The following is a 25,520-nucleotide window of genomic DNA, read 5'->3' as shown; positions in this document are numbered from 1 at the left end:
GGTTGGGTAGGGGTGAAAGGGAAGATCTGGAAAATTAGGAGTATATTAAATCAAATTTCAGCACATAATTATTCAAATAAAATTTTAATGATTTCAGTTCAATACAACTGAAAATGTAGTGTATTGAAGGGCATTTTCTACTAAATTTCAAATTACAGGTTGTGGGCCATTGCTGAGCAGGAGTATCATATCCTACTGAGTATTCAACTTATTAACTACGGTGACTGACATGGTAGGAGGTGGGGAAGAACAATGATCAGCTCACAGAATTTGGCTAAGAAAGGAAACAAACAAAAACAGTGCAAATAATAATTAAAATAGCACAGATATTAGTAAAATAAAAATACAATCCCAAATATCCATCTCTTAAATTACTAGAAAAAAAGTACAGGTAAAGTTACAGCAAATACAGTCGTCACAGATTTGGGTAACTTTATTTGCATTTAATAGTGATTTTTAAGTCCTATAGCCAATGAAACCATTTTAAAAAGCACTATGAGGAATGGAAATTTAGATGTCTATACACTTTTCTTAAAAAAAAAAAAGCTTAAATTTCTGAATGAGCAAGATTCACTTTTGCAGGTAGAGGCCCTGCTTCTTCATAATCTTCACCTTTAGATCTAACAACCACAAGAGAAGAAGCTGGATATCTGTTTAGCTTTTGTTCATTCATGAATTCCAAGTCACCATAGATACTCAGCTTCTGCAAAAAACAATCAATGAACATTAGCAATTTGGATAATTAGGAACCTCTCCAAGTAAGTCTTCAAATAGCAATTTAATCTGTGGTTATTTGGTAAAAAAAAAAAAATTTCTATAAACATCCTCAAAAATGCTTTTACTCAAATGTTAACAGATACGTGATTCCGTTCCCAGTGGATGGCCAAAGAAAACTTTTCCACATGTACTGACTTAAAATACTTAGAAGTTAACAACTGAGCATCAAGAAAAATTGCTCAGGTTTAAATGGAGTAAGTGAGGTCATACAAGAGCATGGATTCTGGATGTTTGATGCCTTAAGTGATCAATTCCTTTAAGATCTTAGCTCTCCAACCAAGTGGTCAAATGATTTGGGGTAAGTTTCTCTGCTACTAAATGTTCTAAATTAACATATATGGAAAATGGTATGTACTATTTTAAAAGGCTGTGAGTAGAACAAAGAATGTACATGAAATACTTTAACATTGATAGAAAGGTCTTCAGAAACATATAAAAGCTCAAATTATTACTAACATATCCAAGAAGATAGATACTAAAACTAAAGAATGAAAGCATAACACAGAATCAGTGCAAATGTCATAAAACTCACTGAAGTATAATGGAAATGTCTAATATCTTTTGAGAGTAGGTCTATTTAGATATAGGTCTATCTCCTAAAGGAAAAAAAAGAAAATGAAAAGTTTTTACTAACAAATGGGATAGATTTTGTTGTTAATGCATATGGCAATAAATCTCTGATTCTGTAAGTTAAAAACTGAAGTGCTGGGACTTCCCTGGTGGCTCAGTGATTAAGAATCTGCCTGCCAATGCAGGGGACATGGGTTCTAGCCCTGGTCCGGGAAGATTCCACATGCCGCGGAGCAACTAAGCCCGTGTGCCACAACTACTGAGCCTGCGCGCCACAACTACTGAAGCCCGCGTGCCTAGAGCCCGTGCTCCGCAACAAGAGAAGCCACCGCAATGAGCAGCCCGCGCACCGCAAGGAAGAGTAGCCCCCGCTCACTGCAACTAGAGAAAGCCCGCGCACAACAACGAAGACCCAATGCAGCCAAAAATAAATAAATAAAATAATATAAATAAATTAAAAAAAAAAAAAAAACAAAAAACTGAAGTGCTGACATTATTGACAGGGCAACTGACTATATTAAAAAGACAGACCCACACAGAAGTACCTGATGTTGGAAAGGTGCTTTTAGAAGATGCTGAATAAAGAGCACCTTCAAAAGTTTAACTATCTACAATACCAATACATGCTACAACATGGATGAACCTTGAAAACATTATGCTAAGTGAAAGAGGCCAGTCACAAGAGACCACACATATTGGTCGTCTATGGCTGGTGAAGATGCTTGGGAGGAAATGGGGAGTAACTACTAGTATGAGTTTCCTTTTTGGGGTGATAAAAATGTTCTAAAAGTGATTGTCATGACGGCTGCTTACTTGAAGACATTTCAGATGTGGTCTGCTGTCTACTGTTTCAAGGCAACAACTATCCTGCACCAAGGAGGTGGCCCAGTACCTGACACTTTTCCAGTAAGAGAATATTTTCAACACAAATTCAGTGGTTGATGGATTGGACATGGATCTGATACACTAAGGCCTCCTTAAAACCCAAATTAATATGTGATAATTTGCTCTGGGGCACAATGAAAGAAAAACTTTCACAACTCTAACATTTAAAAACCTTGAAACAGCGACCAGGAACTGTTCAAATGATTTCAAACATCTATATGGAAGAAGCTATCTAGAAGATCAGGGAGAAAGAGTAAAATTCGTGCAGAGAAATGGATGGGAGCATATGGATAACCTCTAACCAGTATGTTCAGTGATTCTGTGGCTACTCTGTATTCTCAAATTACTAATCAAATACAAGGGTACAATAGAGGTATTTTCAAAAGTGTTACCTTGGGAAGTTTATTGCCCAAGTACCCTTTATGAAAAAAATTACTTAAGGAGGTCCAGCAAAAGTAAAGAGGAAATCAAGAAAGAAAATAACATACAAGAAACAGTAGCAACTGAGATGACTTAGAAAATGGGAAGAAAGCCAGAACAAAACAAAAATGGGTTCCATAAACCAGATATATGGAAGATTCTCCTGGGAACACTTTTAAGTAATTCAGGTTTATATTTGCCAGTGTTCTAATAGAACCAGTGTTCTACTCTGAATATTTATATAATCATAATATTGTAAATGCTGCCTAGTGGATTTTAATTTTTCAGATCAACCTATGAAAGTATATATACAGAAGAATGAGTATATTTCATTGTCAAGGATCATAATAATTAATGAAAATTGAGACAGTATGAAAAGGGAGAAGGAAAGGCAGTAATGAGGAATCAACAGAAATTTGTAAAGCACTCACTAAAAGTATACAAAATAATAATATACATTATAAAAACCAGCAACTGGGGGCTTCCCTGGTGGCTCAGTGGTTAAGAATCCGCCTGCCAATGCAGGGGACACAGGTTCAAGCCCTGGTCCAGGAAGATCCCACATGCCACAGAGCAACTAAGCCCGTGCGCCACAACTACTGAGCCTGCGCTCTAGAGCCTGCAAGCCACAACTACTGAGCCCACGTGCCACAACTACTGAAGCCCGTGTGCCTAGAGCCTGTGCTCTGCAACAAGAGAAGCCACCCCAATGAGAAGCCCGCGGACCGCAACGAAGAGTAGCCCCCGCTCACCTCAACTAGAGAAAGCCCGCGCACAGCAATGAAGACCCAACGCAGCCAAAAAATAAATAAATAAAATAAATAAATTTATTAAAAAAAAAACAAAAAAAAACCCCCAGCAACTGAAGAGATGGAAGTGAGAGACAGTATAAGGGAACTAAACTCATCCTTTAGTAGGAGGACATCAGATAATGTCTAAAATTGATAAAACAAAAAATAGAAGATAAAATTGTAAAATGGCAACTGCTCAGAAAAATTTTTAAAAACTATTGACTGGTTTATCTGAGAAGTGAGGAAGAGGAAGTCAATTTTATGTCACATGTATTACTTCTAAAAGTTAAAAATAAACTCAATTAGTATGTATTTGGGCTTTAGGCCTGCCTTTGCCACTAACCAGTTATGCAATCTTAGATAAGTTACATAAATCTTTTCTAAAACTCATTTTCTTAACAGAATTTAGATTAAAAAGCTATGGCACTTACATCGTTTTCTGATTGTCTCTCTTGAGACTTAAAGCTTTTAAACAGCAAGATTCTTAGTCTTTTTTTTTTTTAGACAAATAATGTTTACTATAGTTTAAGACATGTTTCACCCTACTTTTTTTTTTTTAATTAATTATTAATTTATTTCTGGCTGCGTTGGGTCTTCGTTGCTGTGCGTGGGCTTTAACTAGTTGCGGCGAGCGGGGGCTACTCTTCGTTTCGGTGCACGGGCTTCTCATTGTCGTGGCTTCTCTTGTTGCGGAGCACGGGCTCTAGGCACGCGGGCTTCAGTAGCTGTGGCTCGTGGGCTTTAGAGTGCAGGCTCAGTAGTTGTGGCGCTCGGGCTTAGCTGCTCCACAGCATGTGGGATCTTCCCTGACTAGGGATCGAACCTGTGTCCCCTGCACTGGCAGGCAGATTCTTAACCGCTGCGCCATGAGGGAAGCCCCCACCCTACTTCTTGAGTCGTTGCAGCCTTTAACATTTAACTTTGTTCCACCTTCATGTTATTCTTCATTGTACCTCTAATCTCTTGAACAGGGCCTAGCACATAGTATGTTATCCGTAAGTGTCTGTGATTTACTAACATGAATGTTATTTGAAGTCTTCTAAAACCTTTCTTAACTAACCATTTGAAATCAGATGATCATGGTCTTGATAAATAAGAAAAAAGAATGCAAACAGATAATGAGATAACACTGAGGCAGCAGTTATATTATTATTTGTTGCTTTGGCAATTTTCTGAGGCTGCCTGGTCTCTAGAAAGGAATATCCAATATTGCTAAACCCTGTTTTTATAAGTCAGGTCTGACCTGCTTGACAAGGACCACTGTGAATGACAACTCTTTATTATCTTAAATAGACAGCTCAACAAGAGAAAAGCATTATTTCATGAAGTTTCAAAAAAACGACATCATAAATGTGAAAGAACAGGGAAAAACAGTGGAGAAAAAAGGATCAAAATCTTTGTAAGTCACTCAAAATGATACTGCTTTAAGATCAACAAATGCCAACTCTTTCTGGCATTACTATCAAATGGTATATGATTAGTACCTACTATATACAAAACAGGCTAAGGATAAATTATTTCAGAACTTTCCTAAATAAAAAAAATAAAGCTGCTCATAAGTTTCCAAGACCACATTCCTGGCCCTTATTAGCACCATTTTAAGCTTTATTTGTAGTGACTGAAAAGGAAGCTTTTTATATTTCATGTTTGAGCTCAAGATACCAGGTCCATACTGAAGAGAAACATTCTCTCAGCAGGTTTATGATTTCCTATAAACACATAGGATTATATATATAAATAATATAACAAAATATAAATAACATTGCTCATTGCTTGTATTACTTAAAATGGAGTCTCATGTTACTATGGAGAGAGGTCAGAAGTAACTTATGTTCCAATAATAAAATCAATGAAAAGGTTTTATGAAAGTAAAGTTTAAAATAGGCGGCTTTTGATTAAGAAAATCTGAATAACTTTCCTAATGCTAAATTCTCAGCTACTTTTACAATAAATAAAGGAGAAAATACCAGGGAAGGAGTATTTACACTGCAATATTTTAAAATAAGAAACATTAATATTGAAATAGTTTATACAGCTTGTTTTTTCTCCTTTTTGTTTTGGCTGCGCTGTGAGGCATGCAGGATCTTAGTTCCTCTACGAGGGACTGACCCAACACCCACTGCAATGGAAGCACGGACTCTTAACCACTGGATGGCCAGGGGAGTCCCAGTTTATACAGTTTTTTTTTTTTTTAATATACTTTATTTATTTATTTATTTTTGGCTGTGTTGGGTCTTTCTTGCTGTGCACAGGCTTTCTCTGGTTGCGGTGAGCGGGGGCTACTCTTGGTTGTGGTGCACAGGCTTCTCACTGTGGTGGCTTCTCTTGTTGCGGAGCATGGGCTCTAGGCACGTGGGCTCAGTAGTTGTGGCTCACGGGCTCAGTAGCTGTAGTTGTGGCTCAAGGGCTCAGTAGTTGTGGCTCGCGGGCTGTAGAGCGCAGGCTCAGCAGTTGTGGAGCACGGGCTTAGTTGATCCACGGCTTGTGGGATCTTCCCGGACCAGGGCTTGAACCCATGTCCCCTGCATTGGCAGGCGGACTCTTAACCACTGTGCCACCAGGGAAGTCCTATACAGTTTTTAACTGTGAAAACAAATCCACTAAAATGGCAATATGAAATAGTTCTGGATGAGTGATTTTTTTTCCTGCTTCTTTATATATAACTTTATAAATTCTATACCAAGTGGATAGAATTTTTATAATTAAAAATAGTTGAGAAAACATTATTACTTAGCTAAAGTGTGGTTTCAGATACAAAGTAAAGCCTAAAAGCAGTGAATTCAAATGAGTGTTTTCGCTATATTTTTCTAGAAAATGTATCTTAGGAAAGCATAGGCTCTTTGAGGGTGTCACCATACTTTTGATTGTTAAGGACAGGAAGAAGAGTTCTAGAGAGGGGAAAGAAAGTGACACCCATATGCAGATATCAGGAGGGAATGTAATAGCTGCCAACAGGACTCCACGTATGGTTCTGATGCTTTAGGCTTTATGATCCAGGGGCCTGGACATATGTGGGAACAACGAGGCATTCTACAAACAACTTAAAAATAAGGGGAAAGAACTTCTCACAGAATTAAAGCTATACAATCAAGACAAAATTTATCACAGCAGAGACAACATCTAAAAGGAAGAAAAAGATCAAGAGTAATCTGAAAGGGAGGGACAGATCCCCAGGTCTGTAAGATGTAACCAAAACCACAATGTGAAGCACTGTTATGTCTAAACAACACCGGAAGAGGAGGTCAATTCCATAAGTCAAGTAAGGAGGTAAGAGAGGAAAAACTATGAAATGTCCATCTAAGAACTGTTTCAGTAAGAGAGTTTGAGCATCCTGGCTCAAAAACATGAAACATGTGGTCCCAGTGGTGTTCAACTTCCTAGTGTCAAAAGAGGTTACACAGAAGATGAGCTCCTGATACAAGTAACATAATCAACTTCTCTAGTGATGATTCCAGGTTAACTAAAAAAAATTAAGGGTACTGGCTTTGGAGTCAGACGACCTGGGTTTAAATTCTGGTTCTACCACTTACTAGTTATGTGACACTGGGGTAATAATACGTTCTTTCTTTCAGTTTTCGTATCTGGAAAAGAGGTAATAATAGCAGCCATCTCACAGAGTTACTGAAAGGACTAAATGAGCTAATTCATATAAAATGCTTAGAACGGTGTCTAGGAGAAAGTGCTCAACATTAGTCAGTAGTCCTGGGAACCAGAAGCCAGGTAGTGGTGATTTTATCAAGGTAAATTCCACCTGAGGCCAGTAATTCAATCTTTCCAGGAAATAACCACACCAATCTCTACGTGTATCTTTCTTTTACAAGGGGCATCCTAGAAGTAAAGAGAAGGAATTGTGCTTATTGGAAGGAATAAAGTACCACAGTGTCAACAAAGATTTACTACTCTGGGTTTGTAGCTTTGTTGCCATGAGGATTTAGAGTGCATGGGGCAGTTCAAAAGCAAGTAATAGGCAAAGGCAATCCTATGTAAGATGTGTAATTTCAACGTTATCAGGAACAATAAAATGATTAAAATATGGATATCAGAACTAAACAAGAACACAAATAGGTAATTAGCAAGAGGATGTTCAGATCATATCATAAACAGATGAGTTCTACAGAAATTTACCCATTGTCTAACACTTCCACAATTCAAGGTTCTTCCCAATCCTGTCTAACTTTATTCATTTGGTTTAATTTCCTAGTTTAAGTTCTTTTAATCAAGTCAGCTGCTTACAGTCCTTCCCTGATAGTAGCTTATTCTTGTCTGTACCTGGGAATATTGTCCACCCTCCTGTCTCTGCTAATCCATACCATTCTTCAAATTTCCCTCCTTTCTTCTTTTCTCTCTTTTTCTATTGCATTCTGGAGGCATATGAGAACTAAAGTTTATTTCAGTTGGATCTGATGTCAATAGAATTTATTATCTTATGTTTAGTTATATAAATAATTTTCCTTCCTTGAAAGCTAAGTTGACTCATCAAATTAGACTTTTTTTTTTTAGAGCTCAAAAGTCATTGTTTTTATTTATTTCTATTTATTTATTTATTTAAACATCTTTATTGGAGTATAACTGCTTTACAATGGTGTGTTAGTTTCTGCTTTATAACAAAGTGAATCAGCTATACACATACATATATCCCCATATCTCCACCCTCTTGCGTCTCCCTCCCACCCTCCCTATCCCACCTCTCTAGGTGATCACAAAGCACTGAGGTGATCTCCCTGTGCTATGCGGCTGCTTCCCACTAGCTAGCTATTTTATATTTGGTAGTATATATAAGTCCATGCCACTCTCTCACTTCGTTCCAGTTTACCCTTCCCCCTTCCCATGTCCTCAAGTCCGTTCTCTACGTCTGCGTCTTTATTCCTGTCCTGCACCTAGGTTCTTCATAACCATTTTCTTTTTTTTTTTGATTCCACATATATGTGTTAACATACGGTATTTGTTTTTCTCTTTCTGACTTACTTCACTCTGTATGACAGACTCTAGGTCCATCCACTTCACTACAAATCACTCAATTTTGTTTCTTTTTATGGCTGAGTAATATTCCATTGTATATATGTGCCACATCTTCTTTATCCATTCATCTGTCCATGGACACTTAGATTGCTTCCATGTCCTGGTTATTGTAAATAGAGCTGCAATGAACATTGTGGTACATGACTCTTTCTGAATTATGGTTTTCTCAGGGTATATGCCCAGTAGTGGGATTGCTGGGTCATATGGTAGTTCTATTTTTAGTTTTTTAAGGAACCTCCATACTGTTCTCCATAGTGGCTGTATCAATTTACATTCCCACCAACAGTGCAAGAGGGCTCCCTTTTCTCCAAACCCTCTCCAGAATTTATTGTTTGTAGATTTTTGGATGATGGCCATTCTGACTGGTGTGAGGTGATACCTCATTGTAGTTTTGATGCATTTCTCTAATGATTAGTGATATTGAGCATTCTTTCATGTGTTTGTTGGCAATCTGGATATCTTCTTTGGAGAAATGTCTATTTAGGTCTTCTGCCCATTTCTGGATTGGGTTGTTTGTTTTTTTGATATTGAGCTGCATGAGCTGCTTGTAAATTTTGGAGATTAATCCTTTGTCAGTTGCTTCATTTGCAAATATTTTCTCCCATTCTGAGGGTTGTCTTTTGGTCTTGTTTATGGTTTCCTTTGCTGTGCAAAAGCTTTTAAGTTTCATTAGGTCCCATTTGTTTATTTTTGTTTTTATTTCCATTCCTCTAGGAGGTGGGTCAAAAAGGATCTTGCTGTGATTTATGTCATAGAGTGTTCTATGTTTTCCTCTAAGAGTTGACAGTGTCTGGCCTTACATTTAGGTCTTTAATCCATTTTGAGTTTATTTTTGTGTATGGTGTTAGGGAGTGTTCTAATTTCATTCTTTTACATGTAGCTGTCCAGTTTTCCCAGTACCACCTATTGAAGAGGCTGTCTTTTCTCCATTGTATATTCTTGCCTCCTTTATCAAAAATAAGGTGACCATATGTGCGTGGGTTTATCTCTGGGCTTTCTATCCTGTTCCACTGATCTATATTTCTGTTTTTGTGCCAGTACCATACTGAAATTAGACCTTTTTTCTGAAACAAAAATCCTTTACCTTAACAGTATGTTTCTTGAGCCAGTTAAATTTTAATTACCAAGAAAGTCAAGACAGTTTTCCATCTCTTTCAGGGTATACCAGAACACATTACTCAAAATCAAAAGCTCTAGCCTTGCTGCTTCTAAAGCAGCAATTATTCCTTAACATTTGTGGCAATGTTAAATTTAAAATTTTAAGTAGTTCTACAAGTCTTGTTTCTTATATATCACCTTAGAAACTGATGTCAATGGGTTTTTTTCAGTCTCAAAGATCTAGGGAGAAGAGAGACACTGTACTCAAACCAGCCGGCATATACTGGTCATTACGGTAGTTAGCATCACAGAAAATTGGTAAGTGATTCTTGTGCTGCGAACCTGTAATTCTCATGTGTGCCAACCCCGGTGTGTGATTAAAACCACCAAATCTTCTCTCATTCTATTAGTAGAAAGGTTTTGCGTTTCTAGCTAAACCAATAAGGCATTAAAAAAAGTAAATCATATGGCTCAGTCTTCAAAAGGCCTAAGAGTTGGAATTAAATTTACCTCAGAGGGAACATACTGCTCCACAGCTGTAGCAACAGTTGCACAACAAATCCAGAGCAATACCATCACGGAGAGGACAAGAGTCATGGTTAAAATCCAGCCGGAGTTACTGGGGGGGAAAAAAAAAATCAACAATTAGTTATGTTAAAATTGCATAATATAAAAAATAGGAGGCTCTTAACAATTACAGCCAATCAACCTTGTGTACTTACTTAATAATATAATTAAAACTTTATGTGGGGCTTCCCTGGTGGCGCAGTGGTTGAGAGTCTGCCTGTCAATGCGGGGGACACGGGTTCGAGCCCTGGTCTGGGAGGATCCCGCATGCCGCGGAGCGGCTAGGCCCGTGAGCCACAATTACTGAGCCTGCGCGTCTGGAGCCTGTGCTCCGCAACAAGAGAGGCCGCGATAATGAGGGGCCCCGCGCACCGCGATGAAGAGTGGCCCCCGCTTGCCGCAACTGGGGAAAGCCCTCGCACAGAAACGAAGACCCAACACAGCCATAAATAAATAAAATAAATAAAATAGTGTTAAAAAAAAAAAAAAAAACTTTATGTGTACTACCTTTAAAACTATTTTAAAAAACATACTTATAGAAGAAAATATTATAATAGCTATTATATTAGGGTGATATGATGTCCTTTCCTCCATTACTCAAGTTTCTATAACATGGCTACGTTACTTTTATAAATTAAAAAATCAGACATACTGGCTTTCTACTAAATATATGAAATTAAAGCAAATTACTGTTAAGGGTATTTTTTAATTACTAAATGAGATAAGGCAAATCAAAGTGTCCTATAAACTGTACAGTGCTACACAAATGTCATATATTATTTTGCAAGGTATTAAGATAATACTTGCTTTAAGAAAACCCAATATTCCAAAGAATTAAGGTACATAATAGGTAAATTATGAAATGATCATTTGTTTTATAAATGGATTCACAACAGGCTTCCAGAAGTTAGCTTCTCTACTACATTTCAAATATTTAACTTAGCACAATTTACTTGAATTTCAACTTACAAGAGCATATCTATTATGAAGCATTCTGTATCCATTAGCACATATCTTAAAAAGATATAGTTATATTTTTCTTATGATTAAAATATCTTAGGGTAGAGGCCAGTTACAAGAATCAGCAACTGGAGTTTTTTCCATAAGTGACCTATTGTTTGCTAAACTATAGATTAAGATTTAAAGAACAAGTGAAGCTATTTTTAAAATGTTAGATTTAAAAGAATAACATAAAACATGACAAAACGTTAAAAGGCAATAAGGCATCAATAAGATGCTAGGTAATGCAGTATTAAGGATAAACTGTAGGGAATTCCCTGGCAGTCCAGTGGTTAGGACTCAGTGCTCTCATTGCCGGGTCCCCAGGTTCAATCCCTGGTTGGGGAACTAAGATCCGGCAAGCCGCGTGTCGCAGCCAAAAAAAAAAAGAATAAACTGTAACTTAAGATTAGATAATTACTTAGGTTTCATAAAACTTATTAAACTGCAACAAAAATCCAAAATACTGAGAGAGAGAGAAAAATTGCCTTTTTTTCTGTACAAGGTCAAAAGCAAGTTTAGCAATGAAAGGAAGGGAAAATTTAAATTCTCATTTCCTTATCCAGTCTTTAAAGAGTTTATTCAGTAAAAAGTATTAATTTTTAGTTTCTAATATAACCCTACTGATATCTGATAAAACCTCTCAAGAAACTATTTCTACTCTAAGAAATTACAGGAAGCATGTAGTGTGGACTACTGAAGTGTTACACTTGAGACAGAACAGTCCACTAGAGTATATACACACTTGTTCACCTCTCTACTCAAGTGCTTGGTCTGGTACCTGACACAGAGTAGATAATTATCACCAAGTGCTATGGCCTACTGTCTCTTTCTCTCTCTCTTTTTTTTTTGGCGAGGGGTGGGGAGTGGTTGCAGGGAGAAGGCTCATATCAGAACTCCTTGGAGGAGTAGAAGCATGCATACTTTGATAAAACCCTTCTCACCCTCAGAAGGCCTGATATTCCTTCCCAGGAGGGCACAAGGTACCAATTACCCTCGCCTGCCCACTTTCTCTTGCCACCCTTAAGAATCCTTGGCATGGGTACTTCCCTGGTCGTTGTGGTTAAGAATCCGCGTTCCAATGCAGGGGACGCGGGGTCAATCCCTGGTCAGGGAACTAAGATCCCACATGCTGAGGGGCAACTAAGCCTGGGTGCTCTAGAGCCCGTGCGCCACAACTAGAGAGAAGCCCACACCGCAACTAAGACCCGACACAGTCAAATAAATAATTAAATTAAAAAAAAAAAAGAATCCTTGGCATGGAGATGACACTCAGTATAGAACACAAAGCCCTCCTTTATCTATAGCCCTTATCTACCTCCCGTAGCCTCCTGTGTAGCCATATAGATAAAAACAAAAATCCAACCCCCAAACCATTCAGACACACAGTCATCCCTTGGTATCCCCAGGGCACTGGTTCCAGGACTGCTGCCCCCTCCCATACCAAAATCTGAGGGTGCTCAATTCCCTTATATAAAGTGGTGTAGTACTTGCATATAACCTATGCATATCTTCCTGTACACTTTAAATCATCTCTTGATTGCTTATAATATCTAATAAAATGTAAATGCTATGTAAATACCATTGACCCTTGAACAACATGGATTTGAACTGTGTGGGTCTACTCATATGTGAATTTTTTTCAATAAATATTAAATTAAAGCTTAACTGAGATGCCTGAAGAAGCACATATCGTAACATAAATCAAAGACTCCCAATAAGAACAAGGATGCTTTTGTGCTGTGAAAAAAACTACCCGCTTGGGTTTGATTAAAGTAGTATGAGAATTACCTTTTAAACAAACTAAAATATCCAAAAGTACAACTTTGGATTTGGTAGGGAAAAGGTAAAAGGTAAAAAAAAGTTTTCTACTTTTGAGCAGCTAATATAACTCTAAAATAATAAAAAGGACTGCATCTCTCTGATACAAGCCAGATTTTATCTCCTATATGCATAAGTGAAGATGAATACATACAGAGAGAGACATCTTAAAAAACCATCACGTTCTCCATCTTCAAGATAGTTCCTATGTGCTTGTGAACTTCTCATTTGCAGATCTGCTGAAATAATAAGGTACAAGTTTATGATATCCTATTTTCCAAAAGCTAGTCTCAAATGACTGCTTCTAGATATATACACTGTACAGATATCCAGCTGCTTTTGTAAATGTAATCTGACATATTTTATAATGAATGCAAGTTCCTCTGGCACATTAAAAACCAACTGGATATTATACAACATTATGAATTTCCTATTTTACTTTCAAATTCTTATTGACATTGATGCTTTCTGTTTAATTATATTTCTGAATGTAATAATAGAATTTGGTTTGTTCAAGTCTAAAGTTGGCCTTGTGTTATGTGCTGTCATTATCCACCCACCAAAATAATTAAAAAGTTAATAAAATCAGTATCTAAAATAAGGTATGAGCTAGCACATTTTAAAAGGTAAGCAGTTTTAGCCTGATGTTTTCTATTCCTATAAGTTTAAATTCTCTTCTAGCATAGAAATAAAAATAGAATAAAAACATATTTTCAGGGTAGTTTCACTATTTGGTTAGTTTGTTGGGAGATACCAGAATCTCTCATTAGTTCATACTCAAAACATCCTTCAAAGCAAACTAAATGTTTTTAGAACAGTGATTCTAAAGTGTGGTCCCCAGACCAGCAGCAACAGAATCCTAGGATTTGTGAGAAATGCAAATTCTCATATCTTATCCCAGATCTAGTAAACTGGAAACTTTGGAGGTGGGGCTCAGAAATTGCTTTAACAAACTCTACAGATCCAATGCATATTAAGATTTGAGAACCACAGTTTTAAAAATTATTTATTCACCTTCCATTAGTGTAAAAACAATCATACAACCAATTCTACCACCACCAGATTGGACTGTTAATGTTTTTAATCCCAAGCTACTTAAAATAAAACTTACAGGACATTTTGCTTAGCGATGGTTCTTTCAAATTTGTAGGCTCCTGCTCCAACTGTGGTGCATACTGGATTTCTGGCTTAGACTAAAATGGTAGTGAAAGCAATTAAGTCATTTGTACTTCTTCTTAAGCTTTTCTCAGTAGGAAGTTCTATAACATATCATCTCTACAAACATTCAAATTGAGAAAAAGTAACAGAAGTATGGTATAAAAAATAAAACATGTTAACCACAATATATTTTAATTGCACTTGCTAAACATTAGATCCAGTGCCTTGCAAAGAAACAGACTTCTAGCATCATCAAGAATTTAGTCAGTTTAATTTCCTGACAACATAAAAAAAAAAAAAAGGGACAAATTACAACATAGTACATTAAGTATCATAACATGCAAAACTGAGTTCTAATTCTGGTTGATCAGGAATAATTTAGCAGACTGCCAAAATTTCTGGTTAAACACATATTATCTTTATTCTTTCTCATCTGAAACATTCCATTCTTCCCTAAGTATGAGTAATTCATAAATTATAGCTCAGTGCTCCATACTTTACATCTTCCATGTAGCACTGATTCTCTGGAGTGGCGTTTTCTCCATCATAGCCACACTTAAGTTGACATAAAGAGAGAAACAGAGCTAATCTCACTTCTAATCAGGAATGAAGGAGGACTCCGCTCCGAGAGTCAACTTAAGCTTTAACTTAAGTAGCTTTCAGACACAGAACTTATTCATGAACTTAAAGAGAGAAAACTCCTTCTGTGTTTTACATATTACCAAATTAAGTACAGGGGACCCAAGACTCAGGACGATGCTAAAAATCACAGACTAGCCTTATAGTAAGCCACTCAATTGGCAATAATAATTAAAAGGTTTACTTTAATTATTACCTGAGAGAAAGCATCACAACATAATTTGTTGGCTGGTAAGTTTGAGGAATTTAACAACCAAATTAAAAGGAAGACAGCATGGTAGGGTGGTATATGAGCCTTGGAGCTAAAGTAACCCAGGTTTGAAGCCTAATTCTGTTACTTACTGGCAGCGTGACCTTAAATAAGTTAGACTCACAGTTTACTCATCAATAAAATAGTGATAATACAACCTCATGAAGTTGTTTGAAGATTTGAGATAATATATGTAAATGCCTAGTACACATGAACCTTCAAAGACGCAGCTATTATTATCATATCACATGGTACATAATGAGGTAGGAGAAAAGTTACCTCTCCAGAAGGCAATATGCTTCTTCAACAAGCTCTCTTATAAGAGTTATGAGAAAAAGCACTATTAACAACTAAAAATTATGTTCTATTGCTTTTCCCTAATATCCATATGTGATATAAATACACACCATTATTTATATTCAAACTACATTAATTTTTCTTATGTCTCATATCTAGAGGTTTCATTTTTATCAATTTAACCACTCTAAAATTTAGCAGATTCAGAGTTCTTGTAAGATAAGGAACAACAGGCTTTAAATAGGTTTCCAATGGGCAGAGGGAAGGGTAAGTCACATTGGGTCCTGATGCCCAATGTTTTAATGTAGGTTAGTAAGTAATTATTATTTGATGATAAATATTTGTAAGGGACTAAGTACATGGCTCTATACTAAGACATTCATTTAAGACATATACGTTACTACTGTCGGTATTTAAATGAATCTATGAAGCACAGTCATCACCTGGAATATAACTATTTTTCCATCATCAGCTTGAAGATAAAAAGTCCACGAAGACGTTATGAAGCTCTGTGCAGAGTCCATCATATCACTCCAGAATGACCTTACCAGAGTTAGAGGGAAGAGTAGATGCATTTTTGGCATCAGGGACATGAGCTTAAAAAAAAAATTAAATCATGAGAAATATATTATTTTTTATATATGTACATTCAAGAGAGCAACATAATCAAATCCTTATTGGGACAGAGTATAAACCATTAAGTGATTCTACCATAGTCATCAGCATTACAGTAAACTCTTCATTACCTATGCAAATTAACTATGAGAAGCTTAAAATCCCAGGATCCTTTAATTTGCGACCAAACACACTTATAAGCTACCTGTCACCTCTATCAAAATAACAGGCTTTTGAATTAGGTCCAAAAATGTGGAGAATCTTAAGATTTGATTAAATAAGAATTAGCAAGTCCTCAAGAGGTAGAAGGGGAAGGGACAAATCATACTATTCTCATCTTTAATGCTTTCATGTAAAATAAACCATGCTATAATGAACACCAATGGAAAAAAGGGAAAAATCAATCAAAAGAATATATGCATCATAAAATGTGAGGTATCTGACAACAGGGCGAGTGAGGGAACTATTTATGGGCTGACTATATACAGTAAGCTACTGATGAGATTTTTACATTAATTGGTATCACCCACCTCCCCTCCAATTCTGACTTCTTGACTTATTTAGCAGCAGTGGGCCCCTCTAGAGCACAAGTGTGGGATACAACTTGCTGAACTCTAGGGATAGCTTTGGTTCTGCTATATTCCAAAAGAGAGGCAGTATGGGGTATTAAGAGAGAAGAGTTTTTAGAATCAGAAGACCTGTATTCATGATCCAATTTTCCCACTTAATAGCTGTGAAATCATTCATTGATTAGTTCACTAAACAAGCATTCGTTAAGATTATAAATTTTAAGATTTTTAAACCATGTGTGTTTATTTATCACTGTATATCTGTGTTTAATCTGTATAGGACAGAGGTGAAACACAGGGTGATACATGTGTATGGGAAAAGGCACATAACCCAAACTAGGGTGAGAGGTGGTTAAGAAGGCTTCGCAAAGGACATGACACCTGCCCTGAGTCAAGAGGATTCACTGAGCAGATGGAGAGTAGAAGGGACAGAGGCAAGAAATAATGTCATATTACAAACATTAAGAACTGTTCAGTACGTACATAATTAAGAGAAAAGGAAATAAAAATGGGTCTTAAATATTAGAAATTATGTTTAAAGTTACTCATAAGAGAAACACAAATTAAAATTGTAATAAAAGTACGTTGCCAAGGACTGGGAGGAGGAGGAAAGGAGAGTGACTGCTAATGGGTATGAGATTTCTTTTTTTGATGATGAAAATGTTCTGGAATTAGGTAGTAATGATGGTTGCACAGTTTGTGAATATACTAAAAACTACTGTACTGAATACTTTAGAATTTTATAGAATGAATTATATGTCAATTTTTAAATCTGATACAAATTCCATGGAGGGCAGTTTTGCTCTATTTCTCAAAATTAAAAATGCATATACCTCTTAACTCAGCAATTCTACTCCTGTGATTTTATTCTATAGATATAAATGTGAAAAATATGCAATATCATTTATAAATTTAAAAAATTAGAAACAACCTACATGTCCACAAATAAGGGACTGCTTAAATAAATGATACATCCATACAATGAAACATGTATGCAGTGAAAAAAAATGAGTAGACATTCTTTATTACTTATATTTTAGAAAAGAAAGAATACATGTATTCTTGTATATATATAAATTACCTCTGCATTGGTAACCCTGGCTACATTAATGGAGCAAAATGGAGTGGCTAAGAGATACAGAAGTAGGAGACTTTTCATTATACAGCTGATCCTTGAACAATGCAGGGGTTAGGGGTGCCAAAATCTGTGCATATACACAAATTATTGTTGGCTCCCCATATCCGCGATTCTGCATCTGAGAATTCAACCAACTGCAGATCATGTAGTGCAGTAGTACTATGGGTCAACTGTATACTTTTTTTTTTAACCTTTTGAGTTTTGTACCATGTGGCTGTACTTCCTATGCCAGAGTTAATAAAATTAAAAAACTTTTCCCAGCACGTTTGGATAGAGTATGAGGGGTGGGGAATTATAAGAGATGATATAGAAGAGGTAATCAGGAGCCAGGCTGTGATAAGTGGTTTGGACTTAAACCTGTATGTACTGGGGAGCTACTGAAGTATGTAAGATAGGAGAATCACATGACTAGACTTCCATTTAGAAAATAAATATCTGGACACAGAAAATAAATATCTGGACACAGACTAAAGGATGGACTAGAGGGGGCTGAAGTGGGAAAATAGATTGGAAGTTAATTTAGTAATACAGATGAGAAATAATGATGATTTGAGTTAAGGCAATGGCAGATGGGATGAAAAAAAGGAACTCTCAATTTTTCTGAGCCTCAGTTTTTTCATATGCAAAATGGGGATAATATTGTCACTGGACCGAGAAAAAAACCAAAATGAGATTATAGGTGTGAACATACCTCTTAACAGTAAAGCATTATACAAAAGTAATTAAATCAATTGACTTTTCTATTTGCAAACATATCATTTGTTTGCTGAAGACTAATTATAAAATACAACACTAAAATAGGATCATGTGGGCAATATACATTTCAATACAAAGTGCGATCTAAGCAGTCATTTCTGAAAGGCAGAATTGTTTCGTACTTGTTCTTGTCTCAATTCAGCAAATGGCAGCTGATTCTGGCAACCAAGGTGACAAGCATATTGCTCATCAGATTGGGAATATGCTTCTGTACATGCTGGAAGAGAAAAACAGTCAAATTACAAGAAAAAAAGAGAAGGAGAGAAAGAAAAGGGAGAGAACATTGGCATCTTATAAAGAAATTTTATAAAACTCCATATCTTCTGCCTCCCACAAGTCAGATCTTCCAGGTATAAATCTATTAATTACATACTCAGGCTCTGGCTACATGATGACATTCATATGAGGTGATCCTCATAGCTAAGGTTTGCATAGTGGAAAAAACACTGAACTGGCATCCTGAAATTCTGGCTTCACCACTTGTTGGCTGTGTATGTGACCTAGGTGGAGCTGTTTAACCTCTCTATTGATTTCTGTATGTCTAAAACTGAACTACCACCATCTATTTCATGGAGTTGAACAAAATAATACACTGTAGTAATTTACACAAATATATGATATTACTGTTAGGAACTGAATCACTTAGTTGAGAAGCAAGGGTATTCACATGGCAAGGAAAAATAAAACAAAGCAATCAGTCTAACATCCTAAATTCTGAGAAAACTGAACTTAGAAAATGTTCCACAGCAGGATTCTAAAGTTGGAATGAGTCTCTACCATATATACTCTTCATTTAGTTCACTAGAGCCATTTCTTTCCTGTGATATAACACTTTACCACTATAACAATTTTATTTTTCTTTCCACCCAGTCATGCATTTGTAATATACTTCCCAAAGGTGCTAGATAATAAACTGAACCGCATTATGCACATATAAAGATGGCCATTTAGGAGACTGAGCCATAAAAAAAGTTTATGGTATCACAGAGGCTAAATGTGAGTACTGGCATAGTGATAGGGAGAAAGGTACCTCCTGCTACACTGAATAAACAGTGTAAGGTAATGAATGGATAAAATTCCATTACAGTTCTTTAAAAAGCTAAATGTCAATTTTGCCCTGATTACAGGTTTATTTTATTAAACACATCACTTTTGGTAAAAGGTAAGAACAGTGGTTTAAGAGACGACAAAAACTCTGGTTACTTCTTTTATTGGCATGACCCACAAAGAATACACTATTAAATACTGAGTCAAAGGCCTGATTCAGTAAAAATCTTGGAGCTAAGTCAACTAGCCTATGAATGAAAGGCTTAGGAAAATTATACCATCCATTGAAAAGGTAGTGATGAATTATAAGAAGGGTAATTACTATTGCATTTGTCTAAACCAAATGCTTACTTAAACAAAGGTGTCCTATCCACAGCATAAAATAAACATTGTCTCAATAAATAGATGAAATTTAAAGCCCATGAAATTTCTAGCAGTAGCTACTAAAAAGTTTAACTTCATAATAATTAAAGTATGCTGGATGAATAGTTTAAACAGTATGCCTGTCATTTTCTGAGGAAAACACATAAAAAGCATAACACAACTCAAAGAAAACACCAATGTTATATACTGCTGATGTCATTAGCATAGCATCTTACCAGATTCACATTCCAATTTGGTCCGATTTAAATCAATTCCATCATCCACAAATTGACAAATTGAAAACAGCCTGCAACCTCTCTGACATGCGTACAACTCCTCTTCCTAGGGAGTTCAAGAACAGGGAGGATTACCAAAAACTAGCATTTTTCCTTCAGGGGGAAAAAAGGTCAAAAAGAAAGCAAAGTTAATAGGGTTTATTATAATTGTCCAACAAAAGATTTATGACTGAAAGAAAAATGATAGGAGCCAGGTAATACCAAGACCTTTGCCATACAAAGAAGTTTTAGTTTCTTATTTTAACAGTGACATCCAAAATAAATAAATAAACTAATGAATAAATAAATAATAAAAGTGATATCCAAGAAACAAACCTAGTGGGTAAAAACATCACCCTTTTCCCATATTCCATAGTCATATTTTGGGGGGAAAAGTTGAAAATAAAAATAACAGTGACATAATCAGAACTTTAATAGAGGTAGAAATGAGTAAACAAGTACTTTAGGGACCAATGGTGTACTTCTGCCACATAAATATTTATACGAATCATCAGGCTTATCAGGAAAAGTATCACAACTAGCTTCACGTGGCAAATAGTGCCATAAAGGCCCCCACAAAGTGAGGTATACATCTAAAAAAATGCTTAAATGAAAGGATTTTTTTAAACTTGGTTTACCTGAACTGAGAACACAAACAAGGCCAACATGTGACATATGGGAAAGGCCACTGGAATCAGCCAGACTTGGAATAAAACCTTTTAGGTCAGTGTGTACAAGTTACTTTACATATCTAAATCTCAAAAAGGAAATAAAAGCTATAAATTATCTCCAAACCCCTCAATAATGCTGGAAGACAGCTATTCCTAGTGCAGTGCCCGGGACACTGAAGGTGCTCAATAAATGGTAGTAGTGTTAATCATAATAATTGGTTTTAAAAATAGAAAACAACAGTTATAAGCATCATTGCATATGTGTGAGAGCTCAAGACAGGAAAGACTCTTCATCGCTGGAAAATGTGAACTGCTTAATAAGACTAATGACAACGTCTTCAACAGGCTTTTCTTTGGTTAAATGTATAGTATTTGAAACAAACCAGTACATGTGGGGGAGCCCCCTCAACTTACTGTGTAGTTCACTGTGTACAAACTGGCAGGCACCTAATAAGGAAGGAAACAGCATGTGCATATACCAGTTAGCAACCAACGGAATACAAAGGTATGCATTTCTTTCCAGCAGGATTAGTAAAATTTATGTAGCAGCAACAATCCATTAAGAGGAGATGGCTGCAGTCTAATATTAAACAAGCTTTATTACACAACTTTGAAGGTAGTGCATTTTTGGACTTCAGTTCTAGCTGCATTTATTGTTATGGTGAAATTGAAAGAGTTAGCAATTAAAATAAATTTCATACCTGAGTAGCTTTTGCAGGCTTTGTAAAACAGTGGAAGAATTCTCTTACGTCTTTGGAGCACCACATATTTCCTTATATTGCATAGGGGAAGCATGAGCTCATTAGTATGAGCTATACTGCATACCATTTCATTTTCAGATATGTTTTCATTTGTTAAACCAATCCAATAAGCCCTCCAGTACCATTTTCAGAAGAGACTGTAGCATGGTGAAAGAGCCTAGGTTCAGGAATTAGCCCTGGTTAGAAGCTCAGCCTCACCACTTATTCTGTACAACCTTGGGCAAGGGACTTAATCTCTCTCAGCCTCAACTCCTTAGTTGTAAAACAGTGACAATATTCATATGCCAATCTTGAAATATGAGGATTTTATTTTATACTTTATTATTTTATTTATATATTATCTTATATCTACATAATTAACATTATGCTATACTAACTAATAAGTAGACATAACATTAATAATATATTTCATGAGCACCCATAATGTGCCAGGCATGGTGCTAACACTTAATGTATCATAGGATACCTGGCACAGAGCAGGCACTCAATTGATAGCTATTAAAAATCATAACCTTATTCCAAGTAAGTGTTTCATGTTCTAGATAATATTTCATGCCCTATGTATCCAAAGTGACTGGCAAGCTTATATAAAATAGACCTTCCCTAATTTAGAGCACAAGGAAATGGTGCTCCCCACCAAACTGAATACCAGCTAAATAATTAGAAGGAAACTTAATGAATCCTCCTTAAAGAAGGAACCCTACTATCTATAGATTTCACATGCATTTTCTTATCCTGAGCTAAGTCAGGCTAACTATTCTCCCTCTTATTCAGTATTACTAATATACTGTATGTACCAAATTGGTTTTATGACACTGGGCAAAGGAAATAACTATCTATTGCCATGTGTTAGGCACTGTGCTAAGAGTGCCATGTATACTATCTTTAATCCTCACACTTGCTCTGCAAGGTGTGAGGTGTTTTGTTTTTTTTTTTTTTTTTATAGTTGACAAAATGAAGTCATGATAAGTTAAGTAATCAGCAAGGACGCACAGATAGTAAAAGTGAAGCTGGGGGGCTTCCCTAGTGGCGCAGTGGTTAGAGTCCGCCTGCCAATGCAGGGGACACGGGTTTGAGCCCTGGTCTGGGAAGATCCCACATGCCGCGGAGCAACTAAGCCCGTGCGCCACAACTGCTGAGCCTGCCCTCTAGAGCCCACGAGCCACAGCTAGTGAGCCCTTGTGCCACAACTACGGAAGCCTGCACGCCTAGACCCCGCGCTCCGCAACAAGAGAAGCCACCGCAATGAGAAGCCCGCGCACCGTAAGGAAGTGTGGCCCCTGCTAGCCGCAACTGGAGAAGGCCCACGTGCAGCAACAAAGACCCAACTCAGCCAAAAATCAATCAATCAATCAATCAATTTACTAAAAAAAAAAAAAATGAAGCTGGGAATGGAACCCAGGTTTGTATGGTTCCAGAGCCCACACTCTGTTAAAAAATGACCAAGCTAGCTCTATAATTATCTTTGTTATTAACATGACTTATGTCTCCTGCATTTGGACCCAGACAAGTTAAGCAATTATACTTCTGAGGAAAGTTAAAGGGTAAAATATAATAATTTTAAGTATCTACTTACAAACAAGTAAAGTATCCTACTTTCTTGAAACAAATAATTAATTCTGAAAAAGAGTCATTAAAATGAGAGCTCTATCTGCCAGTCACAAATACCAGACCAAGAGAGGCTACAGGACCTTGTAAATTCATCTAATTTCTTATAACACACACTGCTTTTTCCTGAACTGTAAAGCACAATAATTTGAAGGAGGACTGACAGACATCAGTGAAATAAGTAAATTAAATATTTGTCATAATACAACTTTATTAACAGAAGGCACCATAATACAGCCAGTTTTAGGACTGAATTCCTATTACTCCACTACTTCTTGGCTATGTGACCTTGGGCAAGTCACTGAACCTTTCAGAGCCTCGATTCCCTCAACTGTAAAACCCAACTTTGCAGGGTGAGAATTGGGGATAATGGAGGTAAATCTCCCATCATACTGGCTAACAGAGAGCAGACAGTTAATAAATTTTAAGGCCAGGACACACAGGGAGCCAGATGATTTAGAGTTCCTGGGGAGAACAGCTTTACTGAATAAGTAAAAAACACTTAGATATCACATCAATTGTTAGAAACTAGTGGATATTATAAAAATACCTAGAGGTTTCAGAAATGTTTATCCTTTTGAATTGTTTATTCTCGCAGCATATGTATTCAAAAAACTACAAATTTGCTAGGAAAAGCTCAGAAAAAAAAACCAAAACAACCAACACATCCAAACACTAGAAAGATACAAAATAAGTCTCTGCCCAATTCCAGGCCAAATCAATATTAGTTTCCTCATACAATCCTCTTACTTATGAGAGGTTTATAAGAAGAGAAAAAAATAATGTATCCAGGAGCAGTACACATGGATTTGAAAGTCTGGAAGTCAGAATTCCTCCTTTCTCTCTCTTGACTGCTATATTTGTCTCTGACTGAAAATTTGATGATCCCCTCTCCCACACTTTTTCTTGAAAATTGATAATCCTCAAGCAATGTAAAATCCAGCAGTAAACAAACATACGGGCAGTGATAGCATTTAGAACTGCAGAATTTCAAAAGCCTGAAAGCACTTGCCAATAAGGAACATTCTAAACCTGTCACTTTGTAGTTTGAGAGAGCAAAGAGGGCTAGCCACACAGTTAAGCATACAGCATAGGGAAGATGAAGGAAAAGCAAGGGCAAAAAGACCAGCAAAAGCTCTCATAAGGAAAGGCGGGGGAGGAAGGATGATATACCCAAATTATATATTTCGAAGGGTGGGGGAGTCACCACGCAATTTAGGATGTTGAGTCAACAGTTCTTCTAGAAGCTGCAAAACAACTCGATTAGCGGAATGGAATTAAAGGAAAGGCAGCACCTGAGGGCGGACAAGGAGGGGAGGAGGGGTCACTCTGTCTGTAAGTTGTGATCCCCCTACGAAGGGCAGTCTCATTTCTTTCCTACTCCACTTATTCCCTCTGTCTTCTGCTGCACTGAATGGTAAGTTCTCTGAATGCAGCAACCTAACTGCTTTTTCTCTAAGCCATTCTGGTCCCAGTGTGAGCGCCTTGTACAGTTACTCAACACAGGCGGAAAGTCCTTCCTGAGCGTCTCCCAACTCCTTGATGTATTTCATACTATGGTGGAATTGTCTACTTGTTTCACTCCAGGAACAGACTGCAGGCTCCCAGCCCAGAGAGGCGCTCAGGGAACAGGGGTTAAGAGTTAACATTTTCTGGGCTGGCGTATCTGCAACTGCCCCCCTCCCCCCCGCCGTCCCTGGAAGGTGAGGACCCCGCATTAATCATCTAGATACTCCTCCCCCTCCGAGTGTTCGTCTCCCCTGCTGCCCCGCAAGGCCCCAGAGAAATGGGTTGTGTCTTGCTTATTTTTGTGTCCCCAGCCTATTACAGGGTAGGTGCGGCACAAACTTCCGGTAATTACAGCAGAAGCGCGGTGCGGGTAAGATTAGGGAAGAAAACAGGAGCCACACAGATGGGAGACAGCGGTTGAAGGGTGGATTCAACAGTCAGGCTCCCAGAGCCGACAGAGGTGCGGGAGAGCGGAAAGATGGGAGACCACGGAAGGGTTGTAGCCCGGTTTGGACGGGCCCTACCTTGGGGTAGGTGTGCAAGGGGTAGGTCAACTGACAGGCCCGGTGACAAGATGCCGTATCACCCAAGACCGAGTCAAAAGCTTCAGCCGAAGCGGTCCCCGAGCCTCCGGTCAGGGCCATAGTCAGCAGCAGCAGCAGCGGCGAGAGCCCCAGTTGGGCCCTGACCCAGAGGCTCCCCTTCGGCGCCGCCATTTTGTTTGCCTCTGTCACAGCACCTCAGCTTGTTGCTGTTTTCTTTTCAGGTTTCCTCCTCCTTCCGGGACCAGCCCCTTCCCAGTCCCGCGGGCCGCTGCTTCCGCCTCTGCTGTCCTCTCAGCTCCGCCCTGACCCGCCCGAAACTGCCGCCTCTCGCCCCACCTCTAGGTCTACGAACTTCTAGGTTGGCGAGAGGAA

At 37.5% G+C, this 25,520-nt stretch overlaps 2 protein-coding genes across 8 annotated transcripts in view; one reads left to right on the top strand and one right to left on the bottom strand.

Moving 5' to 3' along the window:
* Window positions 1-68: 68 nt before the first annotated feature.
* Window positions 69-25,489, bottom strand: TMEM59 (transmembrane protein 59). 5 transcript variants are annotated; one of them, XM_082358696.1, is made up of 9 exons: window positions 25,128-25,466; window positions 21,140-21,172; window positions 20,016-20,121; window positions 18,492-18,586; window positions 15,735-15,887; window positions 14,059-14,140; window positions 13,102-13,186; window positions 10,071-10,179; window positions 69-703 (listed from the first exon to the last, which is right to left on the bottom strand). In XM_082358696.1, the coding sequence occupies exons 1-9, from the start codon at window positions 25,317-25,319 to the stop codon at window positions 548-550; spliced, it is 1,011 nt and encodes a 336-aa protein (XP_082214822.1). In that variant the 5' UTR covers window positions 25,320-25,466; the 3' UTR covers window positions 69-547. The 5 variants fall into 5 exon arrangements, with proteins under 5 accessions (XP_082214822.1, XP_082214823.1, XP_082214826.1 ...); XM_082358697.1 differs by having other exon boundaries at window positions 13,102-13,183; XM_082358700.1 differs by lacking the exon at window positions 21,140-21,172 and adding an exon at window positions 21,427-21,497 and having other exon boundaries at window positions 25,128-25,247.
* TCEANC2 (transcription elongation factor A N-terminal and central domain containing 2) overlaps window positions 21,504-25,520 on the top strand; it is a 45,206-nt gene continuing 41,189 nt past the window's right edge. Inside the window, exon 1 of one of the 3 annotated variants that reach the window (XM_082359121.1) lies at window positions 21,504-25,063. The gene's annotated coding sequence lies outside the window, so the exon portion shown is untranslated. Of the gene's footprint in view, window positions 25,064-25,384 lie in introns of those variants that run through there. The other 2 variants (XM_082359120.1, XM_082359119.1) reach the window with 2 other exon arrangements.

Source organism: Balaenoptera borealis (assembly GCF_965194805.1).
Source record: "Balaenoptera borealis genome assembly, chromosome: 1".
NCBI classification, from domain to species: domain Eukaryota; kingdom Metazoa; phylum Chordata; class Mammalia; order Artiodactyla; family Balaenopteridae; genus Balaenoptera; species Balaenoptera borealis.
The sequence above is the reverse complement of the archived record's forward strand: the minus strand, read 5'-3'. Positions and strand labels throughout refer to the sequence as shown.